We start from the raw sequence: 20,774 nt of genomic DNA, 5'->3' as shown, positions 1-20,774 counted from the left end.
AAAATCGACAAACTCTTAATTAACCTCATTATTGTACAAATCAAAATATACATACAACCATTAAAAATCAAAATCATATATTGATTGATCTTAACAATCTCATAACATGCCACGTTACATTTGAATACAACATGCCACATTACTTTGAATGTATCGCCCAACAAACAGTCTAACAGAAGTTTACGTTACACATTAAATGGAATCTTATTTTCATAATTACTTTTTGTCATTTACTTACCAACTCCAAATAAAACAAGGGTTATTTACACCAAAAACATTTAACCCTCTTTTTGTGTATAAATATAAATCCTCCCAAAAACATATCGCCCATATACTTTTATATATCATACATCAAACGTTTCCTTGAGACAGTAGGAATAGTGATTTCCTTCAGCCGGTGATGCTAACGTGCGCAGCCCCCCCTTTTTCTCCACTCTCTCTCTTAGAAGATTTCACTCACGCGACCTAAGGAACAACAGCTTCAACATTCAGGTCCGATCCTTTAAATAAAACCCTAGTTTTCTGGTAATTTTGTTACTTTTTGTTCTCAATTTTGAGCTGTTTTGTGTTGTTAACGATTTACAGGTGTGGAAAGTGTTGAGTTTAGCATAATTGGATGTTTTTTTAGTTACTGGAAACTGAAATAGTATTGTGGAATTGTTTGCATTGGTTCAAAGGGAGAAGATTTGTGTTTTAGGATATGAATGTTGTTGTTGTGTTTATGAAATTGGGGTTTGTTTGGATGATTCAGTAATCTGGAAGAGTTGTATTTGTATGTTGTATGTGAGAAGGATTTTTTGCTAGGGTTATATGTGGAGGGAGGAAGTGTAAGCTTATTGATACCCTAAGGATTTGTGAAATTTGGATTTGTTTTGCTGATTTAGTGTTTGGAAGGGTTGTCTGTTATATGTGGAGGGAGGAGGTGCAAGTATAAATTGATAACCCTAATAAGGGTTTGCTAGATATGGGGGAGGAAGAGAATGTTAAGTTAGGGTTGGAGAGAGGAACTAAGAAGCGGATTGAGATGAAGTTTGATTCAGGAGATGATGAGCCTATTGGGTCTTTGTTGAAGTTAAAAAGCAAAAAACACTCGAAGAAAGCGAAGGTGGATTTAGGTGGTAGTAAGGATGTAATTCAGAAAACCGTGGTTAAGGGTGAAGATTTGGTTGGCATGGATGATACATTAGCTAGTTTTAGGAAGAAATTGAGGGGTCCGAAGAAGAATAGTGGATCTGTGTCAACAATTGTTAAAAGTTCAAGTAGCAATGCCAGTAAGTTAACTGGGGAATCTCCAGATGGGTCTGTGAAGGTAGCGGCAAAAATTGTGGAAATGAGTCTGTCAGATGTTGAATGTCTATCTGAAGGGATAATTGATAAGGGTTTCGAGAAAGGGAATAAGAGAAAAGGTAAGAGACCAAAGGTTTCTTCGGAGCTGAAGAAAGTGGAGATATCTGGGGATATGTCCTTGCAAAATGATAAAGAGTGTGGAAAAAGCTCTCCGAATTGCATGGATGGAATTCTAGAAGATTCACTATCAGCTTTTCTGAAGAAAGCACAATCTGGTTTTATTAAGAAATCACATAGCTCTTTGCAGTTGAAAAGAGGGAAGGAAAGTGAAGTTTTATGTGATGTTTTGAACTCTAGCCCTACTGCAACCGAAATCTTTCCTTCCATATCCACAAATATGTGCCAGAAATTGGGTGAGGAAATTCCTGAATCCAATGAGGATGTGCATGTGTCACTTGATGGAGGTTCAGTCGATATGCACTTGTCTGAAAATAAAGAATTTGTGCAATTCATTCAATCACAATCTGATTCAAGGCCAGAGCTTTCTTTGTCTGCATTGAACAATGTTGAGTTGTTGAAATCAAGCATCGCCATAGATGATGCATCTTCCATTGAAGGATCTCAATTAGATGTACCAGCATGTTTTAATAAGATCGCAGGTGTCCTAGATGGTGAGGTCAAATGTCACAGTAAACTTAGTGAGGAGGGAACTGCCACAACAAATAATATTGTGGGTGGAAATTGCAAAGATCTTCATGATGAGGATGTCATGAAGAACTGTTCTACTTTTCATGAACAGTCTGCTTCCAAGGATGGTTTTAGTGATCGTCCAATGGCAACAGGTCGTGATGTTTCGTCTGCAGATACCATTACTCCTGAGAATGTTGAGATGCTTGAGCATCCCATGATAAAAACCAAATTCAATGCTGATATGGATGTGAACTCAAATGCAATTTTAAGCAGCCGAGAAACTCATGTAGATGATCAAATGTGCTCTTCAAATCGAGCAGATGATTCAGGTTCTTGTAGAAGTGTTCAGTTATTGAACAAACTTGATCATACATCTCAAGGAAGCATTGGAAATGTGTTTAGTCGAACTTTGATTTCGTCCACTTCCCGGTTGGAAGGTTCAACTGCAGCCAAGGAGAACACAGACATGGAAGGTTCTGGGTATGCTCAAGTTCGTTTGATGCCTGATTTTATTGCAGCAGAGAAGTGTTCAAGTGACTTTGATGATCAGCAGCGAATTTCTGTTGATTCTGTTTATGAGCAAGCTTGTGCTCCAGTTTCTTTGCCAAAGGAGGATGGTCAAGTGTTTGTGGGTGGGTCATCTCCAGTGTCTATAGGAAGGAGTCAGCAAGTTAATGTCAGCCAGATGAAGCAGGAGGACCAAATCATGGAGAATAGTAATGACTTATATGGTTCTTCCAAACAAATGACTATTGATAATGCTGCTATCTCATTGCGCAAATGCAGTTCGGTTTTCCATCAGAGTGAACTGGCTGATGAGAATTGTGAAGGTTCACATCATCAAAGTCGTGTCTTTGTTTCTGGAGATGATGAGGCTGATGCATCTTCTCCGTCAATTACACCAGAATGTGATGAAAGTGTTGCTGAAGAGACTGAGTCTAAGCTGGCAGCTGAAGAAAAAGAGCAGAGACTCTTTTCAGGTCAACGTGCTTCACGCAAGACTAAAAAGCGTAGGCACGGGGATATGGCCTATGAGGGGGATGTGGATTGGGACGTTTTGGTGCATGGGCAAGATTTTTTTTTAAGTCATCAAGATGGAGAGGGTAGACATGACTTCAAAACAAGAGAGAAGCTTGACTCGTCGTTGATAGTTATGGATACTGAAAATGGCGGGGTAGCAGCAGTATCTGTTGGACTTAAAGCTCGTGAAGTTGGCCCAGTAGAAAGAATCAAATTTAAGGAGGTCCTGAAGCGCAGAGTTGGACTCCTAGAATTTCTGGAATGCAGGTAATGACAGATTTTGCACTCTGAATACCATATCCGGTCTTCTAATACCTTGCTATTAAGTGCCTTACAAGAGATTTTTCCATGAGATAACTAAATTATGTTTATAATCTGTCCTTTAATTTTGTTTCTTTGGGTTCATTCTAATCTCTGCTCCGGTTCATTATTGCAAAACTTGAGCTAATCTAGGGCTATTTGAACAGAGAAATAAATATGCTCCTGCTTTCCTTGAAAAGTCATTAGATAGAATCGTCTAAGGGTTAAGCGATTAAGAAGAACTCTTCTAAGAGTTAGAACTAGGGACCTCCTTTTGAGGGAAAAAGACCACACAAATAAAGTTCAAAGATAGTTCTTATGGTGAAAGGGGAGAAAGTTCTAGTTAATAGTTTCATTTTTGACTACTTACAACATAATTCAGATGGGTTATCTCTGTTTAGTCTGCTGGCAAGCAATGGCCGTGTTTCTTGTTAGTTTCAGTAAATACTGGGATGATATTGCAAAAAATTCTTCTTCTCTCTTTTAGACAGGTGATGTTGCTTGAAGGTTTAGTTTAGATAAAGTATGCCTTTAAAGCATATTATCTTTCCTTCCCTTTTTTATGATTACCAAGAAATCCCCCAGGACTAGTGGCGAACGGTTCAATACATGGTGATAATGGGCTGCCCTCTACCATTCTCCATTCAAATATTAGGATTTTCTCTTTTGTCTGCCGCAAGGTTTGACCTGTGGCATGCACCTAACCCACACATCACAGTGCAGGCTGCACTGTTACTACTAGACTAAAGCCCTTGGGGTTAGCATCTTTCCGTCCCTTGTTCTCTCTCCCTCTCTCCCTCTCTCTATATATATCTATCTATCTACCTATGATGTGATAGGTTTATTTTTTGAACGTGCACACACTATTTCTTTAGTTGGCTATGTAATTGGAACAACTTATTGGTTTCTGATGTGTTCACATTGGTGTCATATCTTATGGTCTACCTACCGTGATAACCATTGATCAACAAAAGAGCTATCTGCTTTATCCAATATTTTGTTAAGTTTACTTTGTTTAGTATTTTAGATAATTTTGATAAAGCTAAATATACTTTGTAGTTTATGAATGACTGGAAAGTAATTTCTGTACTTTATTGATAAGGTAAATTGAAAAGTACCTTCTTTATTAATGTGCATAAAAGCAGTTGGTTGGATAGGTAGGTTTTTCACCCTCCTTTTATGCGTCTTTACATTCATACCCTGGTGGTCTGTAAGAGAAGGGAGCAAGTAGTTTCCTTTTCGAACAGGATATTAGTTTCAAATCTATCTAGAGAACCAAAGTACCAATTGTTCCACGATGCATCCTATGAGAATATCATTAGACTATGTTTGGTTCCCAGAAGGGAAGGGAGGGTACGATACAGAGAAGCTAACTTTCTTCCTTCTTTGGTGAATATTGATTATTTTATTTGAGTTGGGTATGGTTGCTACTTGGAAGGGAAGTAAAAGCAAATATCCTTTCTCATTTCATTTCAGTTCTAGACGGATTGGAAAAGCTGATGTGTAGGGAAATCCAACTTCTCACTTTTGGTTGCATCTCAGCAAACAAGAGACACTCCACTTTTACTTCTGCTCCAATCTCCGCTTTTCTTCTCAACAAACATATTGTGCACGAGCACTGCAAGTATTCAAATTAGGAACATGAGAGGTGATGATCCGTTTAGGATAGTAATACTATAAGGCTAAATTTCTTTTCTAAATAAAAAGAGAGAATTTAAAATTTCTATGTAATGCAGGTGGGTGGGTCTTTAGGGTTCTCACATTACCCCAACTTGCAGCATGTACTGTAACTTATACACGCCCGACCCTTTCCCCTTCTCATATAATTTATACAAAAGCCACTCTTTAGGAAGTTAGGCTTATGTATGATCATGCATGGACAATTGGAATATTGTTCCGGATACTCTTTTTTTCTTTAAACAGGTTTTCTCTCTTATAACTACAGTCGAGGGGCAGAGGCATACACCCCGGAGTTTCGAACCGGTGTACTAAGTCGAAGCAGATCACCAGAAGCCCGTAGGGGATTTCTTCAATGTTAAGAAAGCTCTCTCTAAACTATTCTTGAAAGCTTTCTTACTCTAAATTATTTGTTAATGGGCAGTGGAAATCTAAGTTTTGTGACTGAAGGAGTTTTTTGTTTTGGCACTTTACATTGTTAACTTGCGTAGGTTGGGGATCAAAGTGTAATCTGCATGTTAACTTTCCATTATGATGCAGTGTAATCGTATTTGTTTTACATATTTTCATAATTGACTCTACTTCTCTTTTGGTGAATCTTTGTTGCGATGCAGGAATCAAATTTTGAGCCTTTGGAATAAAGACATCAGTCGCGTCTTGCCACTTTCAGAATGTGGAGTGTCTGAAACCCCTTTAGCGGATGAGTCACCTCGGGCTTCTTTAATTAGGCAAATCTACTCATTTCTTGATCAATGTGTAAGTTTTCTGCAATTCTCCTAGTTAACATTTGAACTTTCTTATTCAAGCTTTACAAAGGAGATCTGCCCCTTCTTTTTGTATGATCTTTCTCTATAAAACTACTTTGGTTCATGAACTTCTCTTTGCTTGCTTGCTTATCATTGTTTTTCACAGTTTAACCACTTTTAAACAGGGCTACATAAATTTTGGAATTGCTTCTGAAAAGGATAAAGCTGAAAATGGTGTTGAACACAACTTGAAAATTTTGAAGGAAGAAAAGACTATAGAAAAGTCTGGAGCTTCTGTTGCTGATAGAGACGATGGAGTTTCTTTTATTCTTGGGAGGTCAAAGAGTTCTGAGATTATCATGCCGGAGAAGAATGATGTCTTATCTGATGAAGGGAAAAAGACAGAAAAATGTGGAGCTGATTGCCAGCTCATTGATAGGCGGGCCATAGAGTTACCGGCTTTAGCAGAGCCTCGAGAATGTCCTGTTGATGATTGCCGTGTAAATGGTTATCCTGATATTCAGTCACCACGTCAACCGTTTGATCTAGGTTTAGTTGCTCAAGTGCCTTCAAGTGAAGTTAAGGATAGTGAATTACAGAATATTGTAGATCCAGATCTTTTGCCTCCCAACAATACAGAGATTGATGTTAGAGCTGCCGATAAACATCTTCTGATTTCAGAAGATTCTTGTGGGTTCACACCTGACTCATTAGGGAGTCAAAGGCTAAACACGTGCTGTGATGCAAAAGGGAAAAAAGAAATAATTGTTGTTGGTGCTGGTCCTGCTGGCCTAACTGCAGCACGGCACCTGAAGCGCCAAGGTTTTCATGTCACCGTGCTCGAGGCCAGAAGTAGAATAGGTGGTCGTGTTTTTACCGATCGCTTGTCTCTCTCTGTTCCAGTGGACCTTGGTGCTAGCATTATTACTGGTATTGAGGCAGATGTGGCAACTGAAAGAAGACCAGATCCTTCTTCATTGATTTGTGCACAGTTGGGTCTTGAATTGACTGTATTGAACAGTGATTGTCCCCTGTACGATGTAGCTACTGGCCAGAAAGTACCAGCAGATCTGGATGAAGCATTGGAAGCGGAATTCAATAGCTTATTGGATGACATGGTACTGTTGGTTGCTCAAAAAGGGGAGCATGCGATGCGGATGTCCCTGGAGGATGGTTTAGAATATGCCCTTAAGAAGCGCCAGAAGGCCCGTTCCGCAAGAAATCATATGGGTAATGAACCACAAAAATCATCAGTGACAGCAGTGGAATCCACGGCACTTTCTGATGGTGGAGTTCCTCAAAATAATAATTCTAAGGTAGAGATCTTGAGTCCCCCAGAGAGGAGGGTAATGGATTGGCATTTTGCTAACTTGGAGTATGGTTGTGCTGCATTGCTTAAAGAAGTCTCTCTTCCTTATTGGAATCAGGATGATGCATATGGAGGTTTTGGTGGAGCTCATTGTATGATTAAAGGCGGCTACAGCTCCGTTGTAGAAGCACTAGGTGAGGAACTTTGTGTTCACTTGAACCACATTGTTACTGATATTTCATATTGCAAAGAAGATGTTCCATCAAAAAATGATTTGTTTAACAAGGTAAAAGTCTCCACGACAAATGGACGAGAGTTTTCTGGAGATGCAGTCCTTATTACAGTTCCATTAGGGTGTCTTAAGGCGGAAGCCATCAAATTTTCACCACCTTTACCCCACTGGAAAGATTTATCTATCCAACGGCTTGGCTTTGGTGTTCTTAATAAAGTTGTCTTGGAGTTTCCTGAAGTATTTTGGGATGATTCTATTGATTACTTTGGTGCGACTGCTGAAGATACAGACGAGAGGGGCAGATGCTTTATGTTCTGGAATGTCAAGAAAACTGTTGGGGCACCTGTTCTTATAGCGTTAGTGGTTGGAAAAGCTGCTATAGATGGCCAGGAAATGAGCTCCGATGACCATGTAAAGCATTCGTTACTGGTTCTGCGGAAGCTTTATGGTGAGGAAAAGGTACCTGATCCAGTTGCTTCAGTGGTCACCAACTGGGGAAAAGATCCTTATAGCTATGGGGCTTACTCTTATGTGGCTGTAGGGTCATCGGGAGAAGATTATGACATATTGGGCCGGCCTGTGGAGAACTGTTTATTTTTTGCAGGTGAAGCTACCTGCAAGGAGCACCCTGACACGGTTGGTGGTGCAATGATGAGTGGGTTACGGGAAGCTGTGCGCATAATTGACATATTGACTACAGGCACTGATTACACAGCAGAAGTAGAGGCAATTGAGGATGCAAAGAGGCATTCAGATGTTGAAAGGAGTGAAATAAGGGACATTATGAAGAGACTTGAAGCAGTGGAGCTCTCAAGTGTTTTGTGCAAGGAGTCTTTGGATGGGGTGAAGATCGTGACCCGGGAGAATTTGCTAAGGGACATGTTCTGTAAGGCCAATACAACAGCAGGAAGATTGCATCTCGCAAAAGAATTGTTGAAACTTCCGGTAGAAGTTTTGAGATCTTTTGCTGGAACTAAAGAAGGGCTTAGCACACTTAATTTGTGGATGCTGGTATTAATCCTCACATATTTTAGTTTCATGCCTTATCTGTCGAACACAAATTGCTTGTTGTCTGACTCATGTTTGTTGGTCACAGGACTCCATGGGAAAGGATGGGACCCAACTCTTGCGTCATTGTGTTCGTGTACTAGTACTGGTTTCAACTGATTTGCTTGCAGTCCGACTGTCAGGTACATTCCCCTTTGAGTAAAGGAACTAACCCCCACCCCCCTTCTGCTCTCCTTTGGTTTTTCTATTGTGAACCTTCTTTTGAGATTTCTTTTTGGGGGTGGGTGGAAGAGGCAGTCCTGCTCTATAAGCTGATTTGTACCTTCAAATTATTTATGTGCACGTCCCCATTGGGGCTATCAATATTCTCTGTTAATGTTTCATGTTTTTCAGCTTGTATGCTTTAAACTCTAAATATTTGCTTTCTATATCCATTAATGGCTAATGATCCTTATAATTGTCATATCATTAGTGTATTTGCTTTGTCCTTGCATTGATTTAACTGATTCTATTCCTGTCATATTTTATTCAGGCATTGGGAAAACGGTTAAAGAAAAAGTCTGTGTGCATACTAGCCGTGACATACGTGCTGTAGCAAGTCAGCTTGTCAATGTATGGATAGAACTTTTTCGAAAGGAGAAGGCTGCTAATGGTGGTCTGAAATTACTAAGACAATCCACTGCCACTGATACTTTGAAGAGCAAACACATTGCAGCACCTGGCAAACCACCTATTCGCAATCATCCTTCAGCAGTAGACAGTAAACGGAGTTCTAAAGTTTCTTCATCGGCTGGAAATCACTTAGCTGTTAGTGTCAACAACAAGAAGCTGAATGTCAGGCCAGCCACATTAGGAACTATTCCAGTTGTTGAACCATCAACCTCTCAAGCTTCAGTAGGAAGGCAAAATGATACCACTAAGGAAAGGCAAAATTTCCCCATGTCTGAGGAAGAGAAGGCTGCGTTTGCTGCTGCAGAAGCTGCTCGCCTTGCCGCTCTAGCAGCTGCTGAGGTTAGTGTCTTATAATGTATTGTCCCCTAGATTTATTAATTGTGGTGACTCATTTGTTCAATATGGGGATGTGCTACATTTTTACTGTTTTTTTGGTTATTCCTCGAGTATGCAAGTTATTGAAAAAAGGGGAAACACACAAAGCTGGATTCTCTGTTATGTTGCTTTTGAAAAAAAATAAAAGACAGATAAAAACATTTATAATATGGTGCAGCCCAAAAGCAACATAACGGTGTATCATCCCAAGATTTATTAGTCGGGTTGATTCATTTGTCCAATATGAGAAGGGAATATGCTATATTTTTTTACTGTTTTTTGATTATTCCTAGAGTATATATGTTATTAAAAAGGGGGAAAACACAAAGTTGGATTCTCTGTTATTTTGCTTTTGGGCTTCTCTATATTGCAAATGTTTTTGTCTGTCTTATGTTCTTTTTTGTCAAATAAATCTTGGTTTCCTCTTAAGCAGCTCTACAATGATTACCCTTCATTGCAGGCTTATGCTTCATCTGGTGCCAAGTGTAACATGCCACTGCAGCTTCCTAAGATACCCTCATTTCACAAATTTGCTCGACGGGAACAATATGCAAATATGGATGAGTCTGACATCAGAAGGAATTGGCCTGGCGGTGTGGGAGGAAGGCAAGATTGTTTATCCGAAATTGATTCTCGCAACTGCCGGGTGAGGGATTGGTCTGTTGATTTTTCTGCTGCTGGTGTGAACCTTGACAGTTCAAAAATGTCTGTTGATAATCGCTCACAGCGTAGCCTCTCAAATGACAATGCATGTCAGTTTAACTTTAAGGAGCACTCTGGAGAAAGTGCACCTGTAGATAGTAGTATATTCACCAAAGCATGGGTTGATAGCTCAAATAGTGTAGGGATAAAGGATTACAATGCCATTGAAATGTGGCAATGTCAAGCAGCTGCTGCTAATTCAGATTTCTATGATCCAGTGATGCATGTCACTGATGAAGAGGATTCAAACGTGAGTTCCAAAATGGATATGAGAAAGCATGATGTGTTAGTGTGTGAAAGCTCTGCCTCACAAATTACTGTAAATAAAGAGGCACTAGATAATCAACCGAGAGGAGCAGAAAGAATTAAGCTGGCTGTTGTAGATTATGTTGCGTCTTTGCTGATGCCTCTTTATAAAGCAAGGAAACTTGACAGGGAGGGGTATAAATCCATAATGAAGAAAACTGCTACAAAGGTCTGATTTTTGTCCTGACTCACCCCAACTTCTCGTAGCCTGTTGGATTCTTTATTCTTTGTTTACATAATTGAGGTTCTTTAATCTTTTTATATCTATAATGAACTGATCCTGTTCCCAACTCCAGGTAATGGAACATGCCACAGATGCTGAAAAGGCCATGCTTGTGTACGAGTTTCTTGATTTCAAACGTAAAAACAAGGTACAAACTACTCTCAGTTGATTGTCACCTTTTTGCATTGTTTAATATGTTCTAACTGCTTATTGTTGCGCTACTCTTAAAGTTTCTTTAAACTAGAAATTTAATCTGCAGTATATGCATTTCAAAAGCAACACAAAGCTAATAAAGCTGTGAGTTACATTAAATGCAAATAAGCATAAGCCTATGGAAGACTGACCCTTCTCTTGGTGTATAAAATTCCACTATTCCAAAATTTAGTCTGGCCAAAGACCTTTCACCAGTTCCTTTAAATTCATATGGCAGTTCACCAAATGCTAAGTGTTAAAGAGTGTGGAAGACCTGCCCCTCTTTTTCTTTCTCAGAAAAGGATTTCCCTCTCTTCTGTGGATAGAGAAGGTTTAGAGGTTAAACTATTGATTGGAACTTTAGGTGTGAATTGTGATTTATCCTTGGTAATATGGGTTCCTGTATACAGAAGAGCCACTCTTGCTCTAGTTGTTGGAAATTTGGCAAACATTCATTTGTATATCTTAAAACTTGGAAAAGGAAAAAAGACATCTGCTTTTTCTCATGCAAATGACTCTTATTTTCTTACTTGCATTAGGTATGATGTTTACCTGGTTTAGTCCATAGGGATGAGTATGAGATATAGAGAACCTTTAATTCTAGGTTTAGTCTCTTAACTTTCCTTAAAAGCCAAATTGTCTAGTATTGAAATGATGGGATTGAGTGAGATTGAGGCATAATTGATTGGTTGAATATGAGATTGTTGAACAAGCTTTCCCACCATTCACTGTTATCAGATAAAGTGCCTTTACATATATCTTATAGCAGAAAGTGGAGATTTTGTTTTGGGGGTAAATTAGGCAGTGATTTGGTTTTAGGACTTCCATGTTGGAGGTCTCAAGTTTGAAACCCCTGCCAGCGAAAGCAAGGGATTTGCCTTCTGGGTCGAGCTTGTCGCACCAGGCTTGGTTAGTGCGGGTTACCTCTTCTGTGTGGTTTGCGAGCTATTGCATAGGAGCGGGGGTTTAACCCTGTGCGCACCAAAGGGGTAGCGGCTGCGGGTTTTCCTTGTCATAAAAAAAAGAGAATGGAAAGGACCACAATTATAAACAGAAAATAAGAAGAAAGAAAAGAGAAATGGGAATGGGCAAGTGCAGGAGATAAGTGAAAGGGAACTGTTTTCTCTTGTTTGGTTTGAGAGTAAGAGAGGAGAGAAGCCTATTCTTTCAAATTCTAGACTGTGGACAGGACAGCCTTTAAGCAGCTATGCTGATTTATTATTTCCTCCTTTTTTTAACTTCCGAACAATAGATATCTTAAAACTTTTGTAACGAGTACTCTTAAGTTTGCAGAGATAGTATTTGTTTCTTTCTTTAAATTGGGTTATATCTTGTCAAACCTTGCAAAGTACGACTAATCCCCACAGTAGAAAAAGGAAACAAAACATGAAACATAATCACAGGAACTGCTATTTACTCTTCTTACCTCCATGTATAGTCTTCTGGTGACATCCTATAAAATGGAACAATACAGAAAAGATTAGCATGGCCTGTTCACAAGGATGACAAACACAAATCTTCAAGCCTTCATGCATTTGTCCTCGGCTGAAAACATTGCTGAGAGTGAAAATATTCTACTCTAGCTCTCCAAGCTTTATGCAAGTGAAAAGATTTGGTGTTGGAAGAAAAACTTGATCCTTAATCTTGTATTATTTTCACTCTTTCCTTTTTCTGGAATTCTCAATAGTATGTAATCATCAAAGTGGTTGCTTTTATTCCAGATCTGCCCTTCACCACAACAAACGTTTCTATTGTACATGAAAACCTTTTAGCCATCTTTCGCATCTCAAAACCGTGGAAGAGCAAATATGACATAAGATATGGGAATGGGAATACATGGATGTTTTTCTTATCCTCTGTCATTATATCTTCCTCCATACAGACCTCTTTGGATAGGTTGAATTATTATGATAAAAATAAAATAAGACTAAAAATTATGTGGATCTGTTTGGAGATATACTCCGACTAAAAACACTTGTATTTTTTTTTATAGCATTTGCTCAATATGCTTGGTATTTATTTTCACTTTTCATTGCTTTTCTGCCTTTGATTTGTTGTATTGGTAAATCTGCAGATTAGAGATTTCGTGGACAAGTTGATTGAAAGGCATATTCAGATGAAGCCGGGTGCAAAATCATAATGGACAAAGGATGAGCAGTCACTCTTATTGATGCTTTACCGCAGGGTGATTAGTCTCATCAACTTTTTCATGAGTGGGTGCAACAATCATCGACGAGTGAGGAATGCAGGCTTCATTGAACAATTATCCTTGCCAAGCTAGTTGTTGTCTTCAGAGACTGTTTTGTTGAGCGTATCATGGACTGTTTATTGTAAGAGACTGATTAATTGTCCTGCAAATTTGAGACTTTTGACATTTCTGTTGCGGTGTGTCTGCAAGAAACATTCTCAAGGTGGCAAAGTCGGTGAAAACATGTCTGTCATGTGAATGTTATACTACTACTCCTGCTGACTGATGTGAATTCCTTCAGAGATAGCAAGATTAGGTTTAGAATTGGTAGTCAGATTTGAAGTTGTATTATATAGAAGAAAAGTAGCCCTTTGTTTCTTTCAGTTCAGGATTCCCCTTTGATGAACAATCACTTCTGACTTTTCTTTAGTTTTGGTATGTGTACAGCTCAGGATTGTTATCATTGGAACAAATACACAGAACATTTTGAGGGTGTCATATGCTTCCTTCATTTTGAAATATTGATTTCTCAGAATAAGTAAAAACAAAACCCTCCTTCTATCTCCCCTCTTAAAGATTTTTTTTCTTATAGTGTAGATGAAATCTCTTAGATATGCTATATTGAATTTCTTTCTATGATCTGTGGACTGCTCCACTCAATCAAAGAGAACATTGTTGAGATGTGTGCTTTTGGCGATTGTGTCCAAGTGGCTTGATCTTTGTTCATGAGGTTTCTTAATCCCTATGCACTACCCAGTGAAGAAGGCCAAAAGAAGAGGGAGCAAAGGGAGTACATAAGTGAGTTTTCTAGATCGCCTTCTCCATCCCCCCCAAGTGAGGAATGATCTTTATTCTCTCTGAAGGTGTGTGCGAATTTTCTGGGTAGTACATGCCATTTTTATGTTGAAAGTGAGGTGATTGTTGCCCCGTGTACTCACATTCTTTCAAGGGATAAGTTTGTCAAAGACATTTTCATTCTGCACTAGAAGTTTGCAATTGATGAAAAGATGCATGCTATAGAATTTTATGCATAACACTAGTAATCTGTTGATTTCTCACATGCGTTATCTGATCTTATATATTTCCTTTATTGTCAGGTTAAGCATATAGCTGAGAGCTGAGAGACGCAGCAGGAGGAGAGTCTTCTCTTTGGACTACTTGCTATTTCCAGTCCTTACAGGTTGCTTTTCTTGATTTCACTCTGCCTTCCTATTTACTTTTGAGGGCCTGCTTTTATTTTGGTATTACCAATTAGAAATTGTGGTCATTTTTCCTCTTATTGTCTCACTCTGTTTCTCTTAAGTTTTCAAGGAGATGGGTCTATCCATCAGGCTAGTAGTATACCCTCGGTTTGAGGTTGGTGAAATTTGATCGTATACAGTTCTGCAGAAACATATAACTTATCATATTGAACATCTTGGAATGGAGTACCGGTACCGGTAGTATGTGTACTACTGGCAGTAGATACAGATGAAAATATCAGCTATGCTGTTCAGTGCAGAATGATGTTGAAATGGGGAAGAGGTTCTTGATCGGATTGCTAACGTCCAATCAAAATCTCTCATTTTCCTCATGTTCAATGCAGTAGATAAAGATGGAAATATAAGTCATCTGATGTTCAGGTCAGGCAGCCATACAAAGAGGAAGCCTGAAATTCTTTAGGCCAGTGATCATTGTTCATTTTACTGGCCAATTGTAGTGGACTTTATAGTCTTTTAATTAGCCAAATATGTTTGTTCTGATTCTCTTTGCAGAAGTAACTATTTCCACTTCCATTATTTAGTTCAATGTCAGATTTCAATGTGCTAGGATGGAAGTCATATACATAACAGCTTTTACATAATTCCCTTGGCATGTAGTAACTTGTTGATGCATGATTGTGATTTCTGTGCTTATTTGTGCCCTGGAGAGCACTGCAGTTCATAACGTCACCTCCTACATCTGTTGTCTGCCTCGATCTACTGAGAAGTGCACACAAGATCTTCTATGTGCATTTAGTTCCTGTTTACTGTCACAGCGCACAAGCACTTGCTTGCCAGTAAGATTTCTGTTACAAGATAATTGATGATTTGCAGCTGTTGATTCATCATTGCAGTTGCCTCTACCGATTTCATGGTTTTATCTCCCTTCCTCCCCTGATATTTTCCCCTATTATCTTTGTTTAATGTTGCTTAAATGCTTAACAGTGCCTTGTCTTTCTGATTTTGACAGCGTACACTAATCATATGATTATGGTAATCAATGTTGAAGATTGCAGCTGAGAAGCAACCGTTCCTTATGAGGCTTAAACGTGGTCGCTGAAGTTGAAATGCCAGTGCTTCTTGTTAAGTAGTCTGCCCAGTGGCCTTGTGTGTAAAAAATTTATGGTACGACCTATATGCCATTTTAGTGTTTTAGATTTCGTGCACAAATACGCAGTACGAGTCGAGTATGCATACTTAAAGACAATTGTTCCTTCGCTTCTATTCCTTTTTTTTCTTTGAAAGTTTTGCTGGATGTTGGTTAACAATTTCATTTCACTACTTTTTTAATTATTTGAATTGCTGTTTTATTTAGCGTGAAATGTATGACGTACCATGATGGATAAATAATGTAATCACGGGTGAAAATGAATTAAACTAAATTGAGGTCATGGATAAAATGGATGGAGGTACTACTATGAACAAAATGAAACGAAACTAGAGATAAAATGGTGAGGTATTACCATTAGTGAAACGAAATAGAAGAATTCACGAAGTTAAAACATACGAGTTTTGACAAAAGTTTGGGATTTCCAAGCTAAATTTTACTCTCGGTATATTTAATCTTTTTCAGATTTCACTAGGTATATTGTTGTTGTTGTTGTTTATTTTGTTGTGTTCTTACTGCATTTTCGTTCTCTCTTTTTTCTATTTGTTTCCTTTTTTTTTGGGTGGGGGTGGGGGTTAAGCCAGGGGTCTATCGAAAACAACCTCTCTATCTCTACGAGATAAGAGTAAGGTCTTCGCGTGCACACTACTCTCTCCACACCGTATTTGTGAGATTATATTGGATATGTTATTGATGTCGTGGATTCTTTCACAAGTAAATGTCTGAACTTTAGACACCGTATGTCTGAACTGGCTAAACTTGCAAATTTTTACGCAGGATAGTTACGACTTCATGTTCCAAAGATGGGCTTTAGGCCCACACATACTTCTTTAATCACAGTCGGGTTAAGGCCCATTTATAGCTCAAGTGATGGATCAGGTTGACGATCTCAAATGTATTTAACAGAAGCATTTTAGATCAATCAATCAATTCCAATAAACACTCAGATCGCAAATTACTTCAATTTCCCAATTCGAAGAAGATAAAAATGGCTTCTACGTTTAGTGGAGATGAAACGGCACCGTTTTTTGGCTTCCTCGGCGCTGCAGCTGCCTTAGTCTTCTCCTGTAACTCTTTTTCCATTAGATCTAAGCTATGATTTTTTCATTTTTTTTTTTTGAATCTAAATCTAGTTTTTTGTGAATTTAGGTATGGGTGCAGCTTATGGTACAGCGAAGAGTGGGGTAGGAGTAGCGTCGATGGGTGTAATGAGGCCGGAATTGGTAATGAAGTCAATTGTTCCGGTTGTTATGGCTGGAGTTTTGGGTATTTATGGGTTAATTATTGCTGTGATTATTAGTACTGGGATTAACCCGAAAACTAAGTCGTATTATCTATTTGATGGATATGCTCACCTTTCATCTGGTCTTGCTTGTGGTCTTGCTGGTCTTTCTGCTGGTATGGCTATCGGAATCGTTGGTGATGCTGGTGTTAGGTATTTTACTATTTCTGCTAATTTTCTGTATTGTGTTTAATCATCGGCAGAACTGATATGGAGATTCATAAAGGAGTATTTTTTTGATATTGCATAGTTGATTATGTTTAATTATATGCTGGTATTGCGATAAATGTGAAGAGCATGTGGGTTTGGATCTTTAATCAGTTATGGCAGATTTTTTGTTACCTTTTGGCATTTCTATGTATGATCTGTCTGGATTTACTTACTTACTAGCCTAGCTTTTATTGGTTGTCCTTTATTTAAAAGATCACTCTTTTATTGGTTGTCCTTTATAAAAGCTCACTCTTTTATTGGTTGTCCTTTATTAAAAAAGATCACTCTTTTTTAGGATTTTCATGATTTGTCTTAAATGAGTAATGGTGAATTGTGTATTTGGCAGAGAGATATCAGGATACCAAATATTGTGGGTTGTTTCTTTCTCCTTTAAACTTGGGTCTCATTGCAACTCGATCTTTACTTGCATGTGGTTGACTCTGATAAAAATAATAGATGGCCTTTAGTGAATAAATAGATCCTGGGTGATTGATTCTGTTTTAGGACTATTGAATTGTTCTTTATGACTGATTGGTGTATATAGGGGAAGGTGCAAAAGAGGGGGAAGAGGGGACACTGGAGAGTGGTGGTTAATAACTTTGGGCTATAGCAATTCTGCATGTTGGGGTTGGACTGAACTTTGGGATACAGCAATTCTGCATGTTGGGGTTGGAACGGGAAATTGGAGATATAATTCACCTTTAAAGATTCTTTTTCCTTTGTTAGTCTCAAGAGAACTTCCAGGGCAGCCTTGGTGTAGTGGTAAGAGTGCAATGCATGATGTATGTGTTAGGCGCATGACACGGGTTCAAATCCTGCCACTAGATTTATATTTAAGTGGAGAGGGTTATAGATGTAGGTAAGTATCCATCAAGTTTAAAATCGTATGCTTAGCTATCAGACTTTTACACCTTGGTGGCTTAACTGAGTATATATACAGTTGCAGTCTCATGTTGTTGGCTTTGTTGGTTAACTAATGTAGGGGTTGATAGTCACAACTTCACTGCTCTTTCATTAGGCCTCCTTGTGTATCATATTCCCTTTTCTTATGTAGCATTCATATAGTTCTGCTAACTTCATTTATGCTTTACTCAGAAGAAGGTTTCCTCACTTTAGGTGAGAGAACAGACCAATTAATGGTGCATTTCTTTGTTTCTGTTGTTTTCAGAGCTAATGCACAGCAGCCAAAGCTTTTTGTTGGAATGATTCTGATCCTTATTTTTGCTGAAGCCTTGGCTCTTTACGGCCTTATTGTCGGTATCATCCTTTCTTCTCGCGCTGGTCAATCTAGAGCAGAGTAGAGAAAAAGTGTCACCTGTTCCATAATTGTGAAGTATCTTTGTGTTCTTCCTCGTTCGATGAGCTAGTTTGGCTGTTGAATTACATTTTGTTTAGTTTTGGCCTCCGTGATTATGTATTTGATTGCTTGGCTAGAAGAATTCCCTCAATAAAGATATCAAACTTTTCCGATATTTTTGAAAGACAATAATTGGATTGCTGTAAAATGTTCCCTGTATTAATTTATATTGACTTTACTTTTAAGCTTTCATTTGTTTCTGGGATATCTTTGCCATTTTATACCTATTGACTTCTGCTACTTGGTATCAGCTTTGGATGATATTTTACTCTTCTGCTGTCTGAATAATTTAGGCGACACAAGTTGATTGTATTAAAAAGATGGACAAAAAACTTTTTATCTGCTTCCTGATTTCAAAAGAACTACTCCTTTCGTATACAATCTGTTTGTCTAGTTTTGACTTGATATGAAGTTGTGTTTGACCATAGTTTCGGAAACATATTTTACCTTCTTGAAAACATGAAACATGGCTTATATCCCTAATGGTATTTAAACCAGGAGTGAGTTTTAATTTTAGTGGCAAGATCAATGTCTAGAGGACATATTATTATTTTTTATTTTTTGGTTTATGTTGGCCTTTAGGGGAGACACATGTACTCCCATTGTTAGAGAAAATGAGATCAAAATTCAAATGACCAGTGATCATTAACATAAACTATAAGACACACTTGAATGTCCGTCGATTGGTTCCATGTGATGTTGCTAGTTTCATCGGTTAGCAAAGGCTAATCTAGAATTTTAAAATATGGATGCATTACTAAAATTTCCAAAAATATATACATAATATACTTAATTTTATTTAGAGATCATGGATTCACATGCCTGATATACTTCGTTTCAGAAGTAATCATGTTGAAGCTTGAAGGCCCAATTATGAAGCTACTTTTAACACAAACTAATGTAATTACCCATTTGGGTGTTGCTTTACTTGTGGTGATGTATTGAATGGTGTTATTGTCTCGTCGAAAAACTAAAATTGTTAAAGTGAATCAGACAAAAATAATCTCTTCAATAATGACATGGTCAAAAGTATTTAAATCAAGACACTTGATAAGCAACTGATATAAATAACTATCATACAACCCATATCATGGACATAATTGCCAAACGACTCTCATCGAGTATATTGGAGATAGTTCGAATAAAAGAAATTTTGAATTTGCTTTTACCAAATAAACGAGATAGAAGTTCCATTGTTCGTGATGTTACAATGAATTTATCTTATTTTATAATGATACGTGATGCTACTATATGTATCCACATGGTACATGGATTATATTCTATTTAACATCACCAGCAAAGCAATCCATAATTCCAGTATGCCATTATTTTCGACCGTTAAGCTAGTTGATTCTTGGAACTTTCATGTATACTCCTTTTTATGAATATCAAAATGTATATATATAACTATAAAAACCGTAAAATAATAGTGGTACTATATACTTACAAGTATCTGAGGCCGGAACTCTAACCGGATGCTCTATAAAGGCGCCAATGTAGCTGCTGAAAGAGTCCTAATCGATCCACACTCATAAATGTCCATGGAACGCCGTCCATACTTGGCCAATCAATGTAAGTCCTTGGAACCGAATCAAAAATCAAATTCAAATCGCGAAGTAGAACTAGTGTTGCTGATGTAACTCGTGAAGCCGTAACATCGGGGAAAATAAGGATAACTATAGTCGGAGAAAGAGTATCGCCTAACTAAGGCCCAAACTATCAGACTCAAGTCTGCTACACCAGTCTACAGGGATCTAAGCCAGTCAAGTGACGTCGGGGTAAAACTAAGGCCTATTGGATCCGAATCATGTATTTCTAAGGCAAGCCCTAGTCAAACCTAAACTAAGGTCCAACATGCTTCAAATAAACAATAATTAAGCATGCAAGCACTCCACATAGCAAGGAGGGTCAATTAATAACACAAAAGCAATGCTCACAGTTACCCCGATAATTCTCGAAATAGGCCGAAAACATGATTTCTAAACACCTATGCATGATTCACTACCAACCCAAACCCCAACTAATCAACATGCATTCACACTCTCAAGCTCAATCTAAGAGAGGGAAACCATAGCCTACCTGTAGGCCGATCACACGCGCTCCAAAATCACTTCTCCAGAGCTTTTCCTTTTCGAACGTCCTCGAAACTCTGCCCCGCTATCAAAAATAGAGTCACGACGTTATTACGGTCGTTTAGACACCAAAATCACAACAAACGGAGACGAGTCAATTTTGGAGTCAAAATGAGAATCGTGGGACCCGCACCGAACTGTCTGAATTTGACTCCGTCAAGACACCCTAAACAGCACCCCAAACTTGTATTCCAAAATGGAACACAATTCGGGGATTAAAACGCATCAACACCCAACAAGCAAGAAAACCACACTTTAATCAACTTAAAAGAAAACATTGCAGCAGTCTAAACTTGAAATTAAAGAGAATCAAAAAGTGCCCAGCACTCTTTGAACATTCTACAACGAAGCCAAGACAATTCTCAACACGTGGGACTTCGAATCACTCAAAACCGAGCTAAAATGAGTGAGATATGACCAAAACAAGAATGCCAAAAACAAGGGCTCGAAAAAGGGGTACAGCAGTCAGGTTATTGCGAAATTTACCTCGAACTACGTGCACCCGACAACTTCCAAA

At 38.4% G+C, this 20,774-nt stretch overlaps 2 protein-coding genes across 4 annotated transcripts; both read left to right on the top strand.

Annotated features, from left to right (window-relative positions):
* Positions 1-330: 330 nt before the first annotated feature.
* Positions 331-15,390, top strand: LOC102586217 (lysine-specific histone demethylase 1 homolog 3). 3 transcript variants are annotated; one of them, XR_366907.2, is made up of 10 exons: positions 331-492; positions 586-3,264; positions 5,589-5,730; positions 5,906-8,272; positions 8,358-8,451; positions 8,802-9,280; positions 9,777-10,493; positions 10,621-10,695; positions 12,814-13,725; positions 14,025-15,390. XR_366907.2 is itself a non-coding variant. In XM_006341951.2 (9 exons), the coding sequence occupies exons 2-9, from the start codon at positions 965-967 to the stop codon at positions 12,877-12,879; spliced, it is 6,240 nt and encodes a 2,079-aa protein (XP_006342013.1). In that variant the 5' UTR covers positions 331-492; positions 586-964; the 3' UTR covers positions 12,880-15,390. The 3 variants fall into 3 exon arrangements, 1 of the variants encoding a protein (XP_006342013.1); XR_001472817.1 differs by having other exon boundaries at positions 12,814-15,042; positions 15,139-15,390; XM_006341951.2 differs by having other exon boundaries at positions 12,814-15,390.
* A 799-nt stretch (positions 15,391-16,189) lies between these two features.
* On the top strand, positions 16,190-18,321 carry LOC102585887 (V-type proton ATPase subunit c2). Its single transcript, XM_006341950.2, has 3 exons — positions 16,190-16,343; positions 16,426-16,711; positions 17,937-18,321. Exons 1-3 carry the CDS (start codon positions 16,265-16,267, stop codon positions 18,067-18,069), a joined length of 498 nt encoding a protein of 165 aa, XP_006342012.1. The 5' UTR covers positions 16,190-16,264; the 3' UTR covers positions 18,070-18,321.
* The last annotated feature ends 2,453 nt before the right edge of the window (positions 18,322-20,774 follow it).

The sequence above is a fragment of the Solanum tuberosum genome, unplaced genomic scaffold (assembly GCF_000226075.1).
Source record: "Solanum tuberosum cultivar DM 1-3 516 R44 unplaced genomic scaffold, SolTub_3.0 scf00032, whole genome shotgun sequence".
Taxonomy (NCBI): Eukaryota; Viridiplantae; Streptophyta; class Magnoliopsida; order Solanales; family Solanaceae; genus Solanum; species Solanum tuberosum.
Note: the sequence above shows the minus strand (reverse complement) of the source record. Positions and strands in the feature narration are given on the sequence as shown.

Bases quoted from the DNA above. Each gene is read 5' to 3' on its own strand.
- LOC102586217 (XM_006341951.2), top strand. From the start codon at position 965: ATGGGGGAGGAAGAGAATGTTAAGTTAGGGTTGGAGAGAGGAACTAAG. The intron at 5,731-5,905 runs GTAAGTTTTCTG...ACTTTTAAACAG, and splicing joins ACTCATTTCTTGATCAATGT to GGCTACATAAATTTTGGAAT. The intron at 10,494-10,620 runs GTCTGATTTTTG...TCCCAACTCCAG, and splicing joins TGAAGAAAACTGCTACAAAG to GTAATGGAACATGCCACAGA.
- LOC102585887 (XM_006341950.2), top strand. From the start codon at position 16,265: ATGGCTTCTACGTTTAGTGGAGATGAAACGGCACCGTTTTTTGGCTTC. The intron at 16,344-16,425 runs GTAACTCTTTTT...TTGTGAATTTAG, and splicing joins AGCTGCCTTAGTCTTCTCCT to GTATGGGTGCAGCTTATGGT. The intron at 16,712-17,936 runs GTATTTTACTAT...TGTTGTTTTCAG, and splicing joins GTTGGTGATGCTGGTGTTAG to AGCTAATGCACAGCAGCCAA.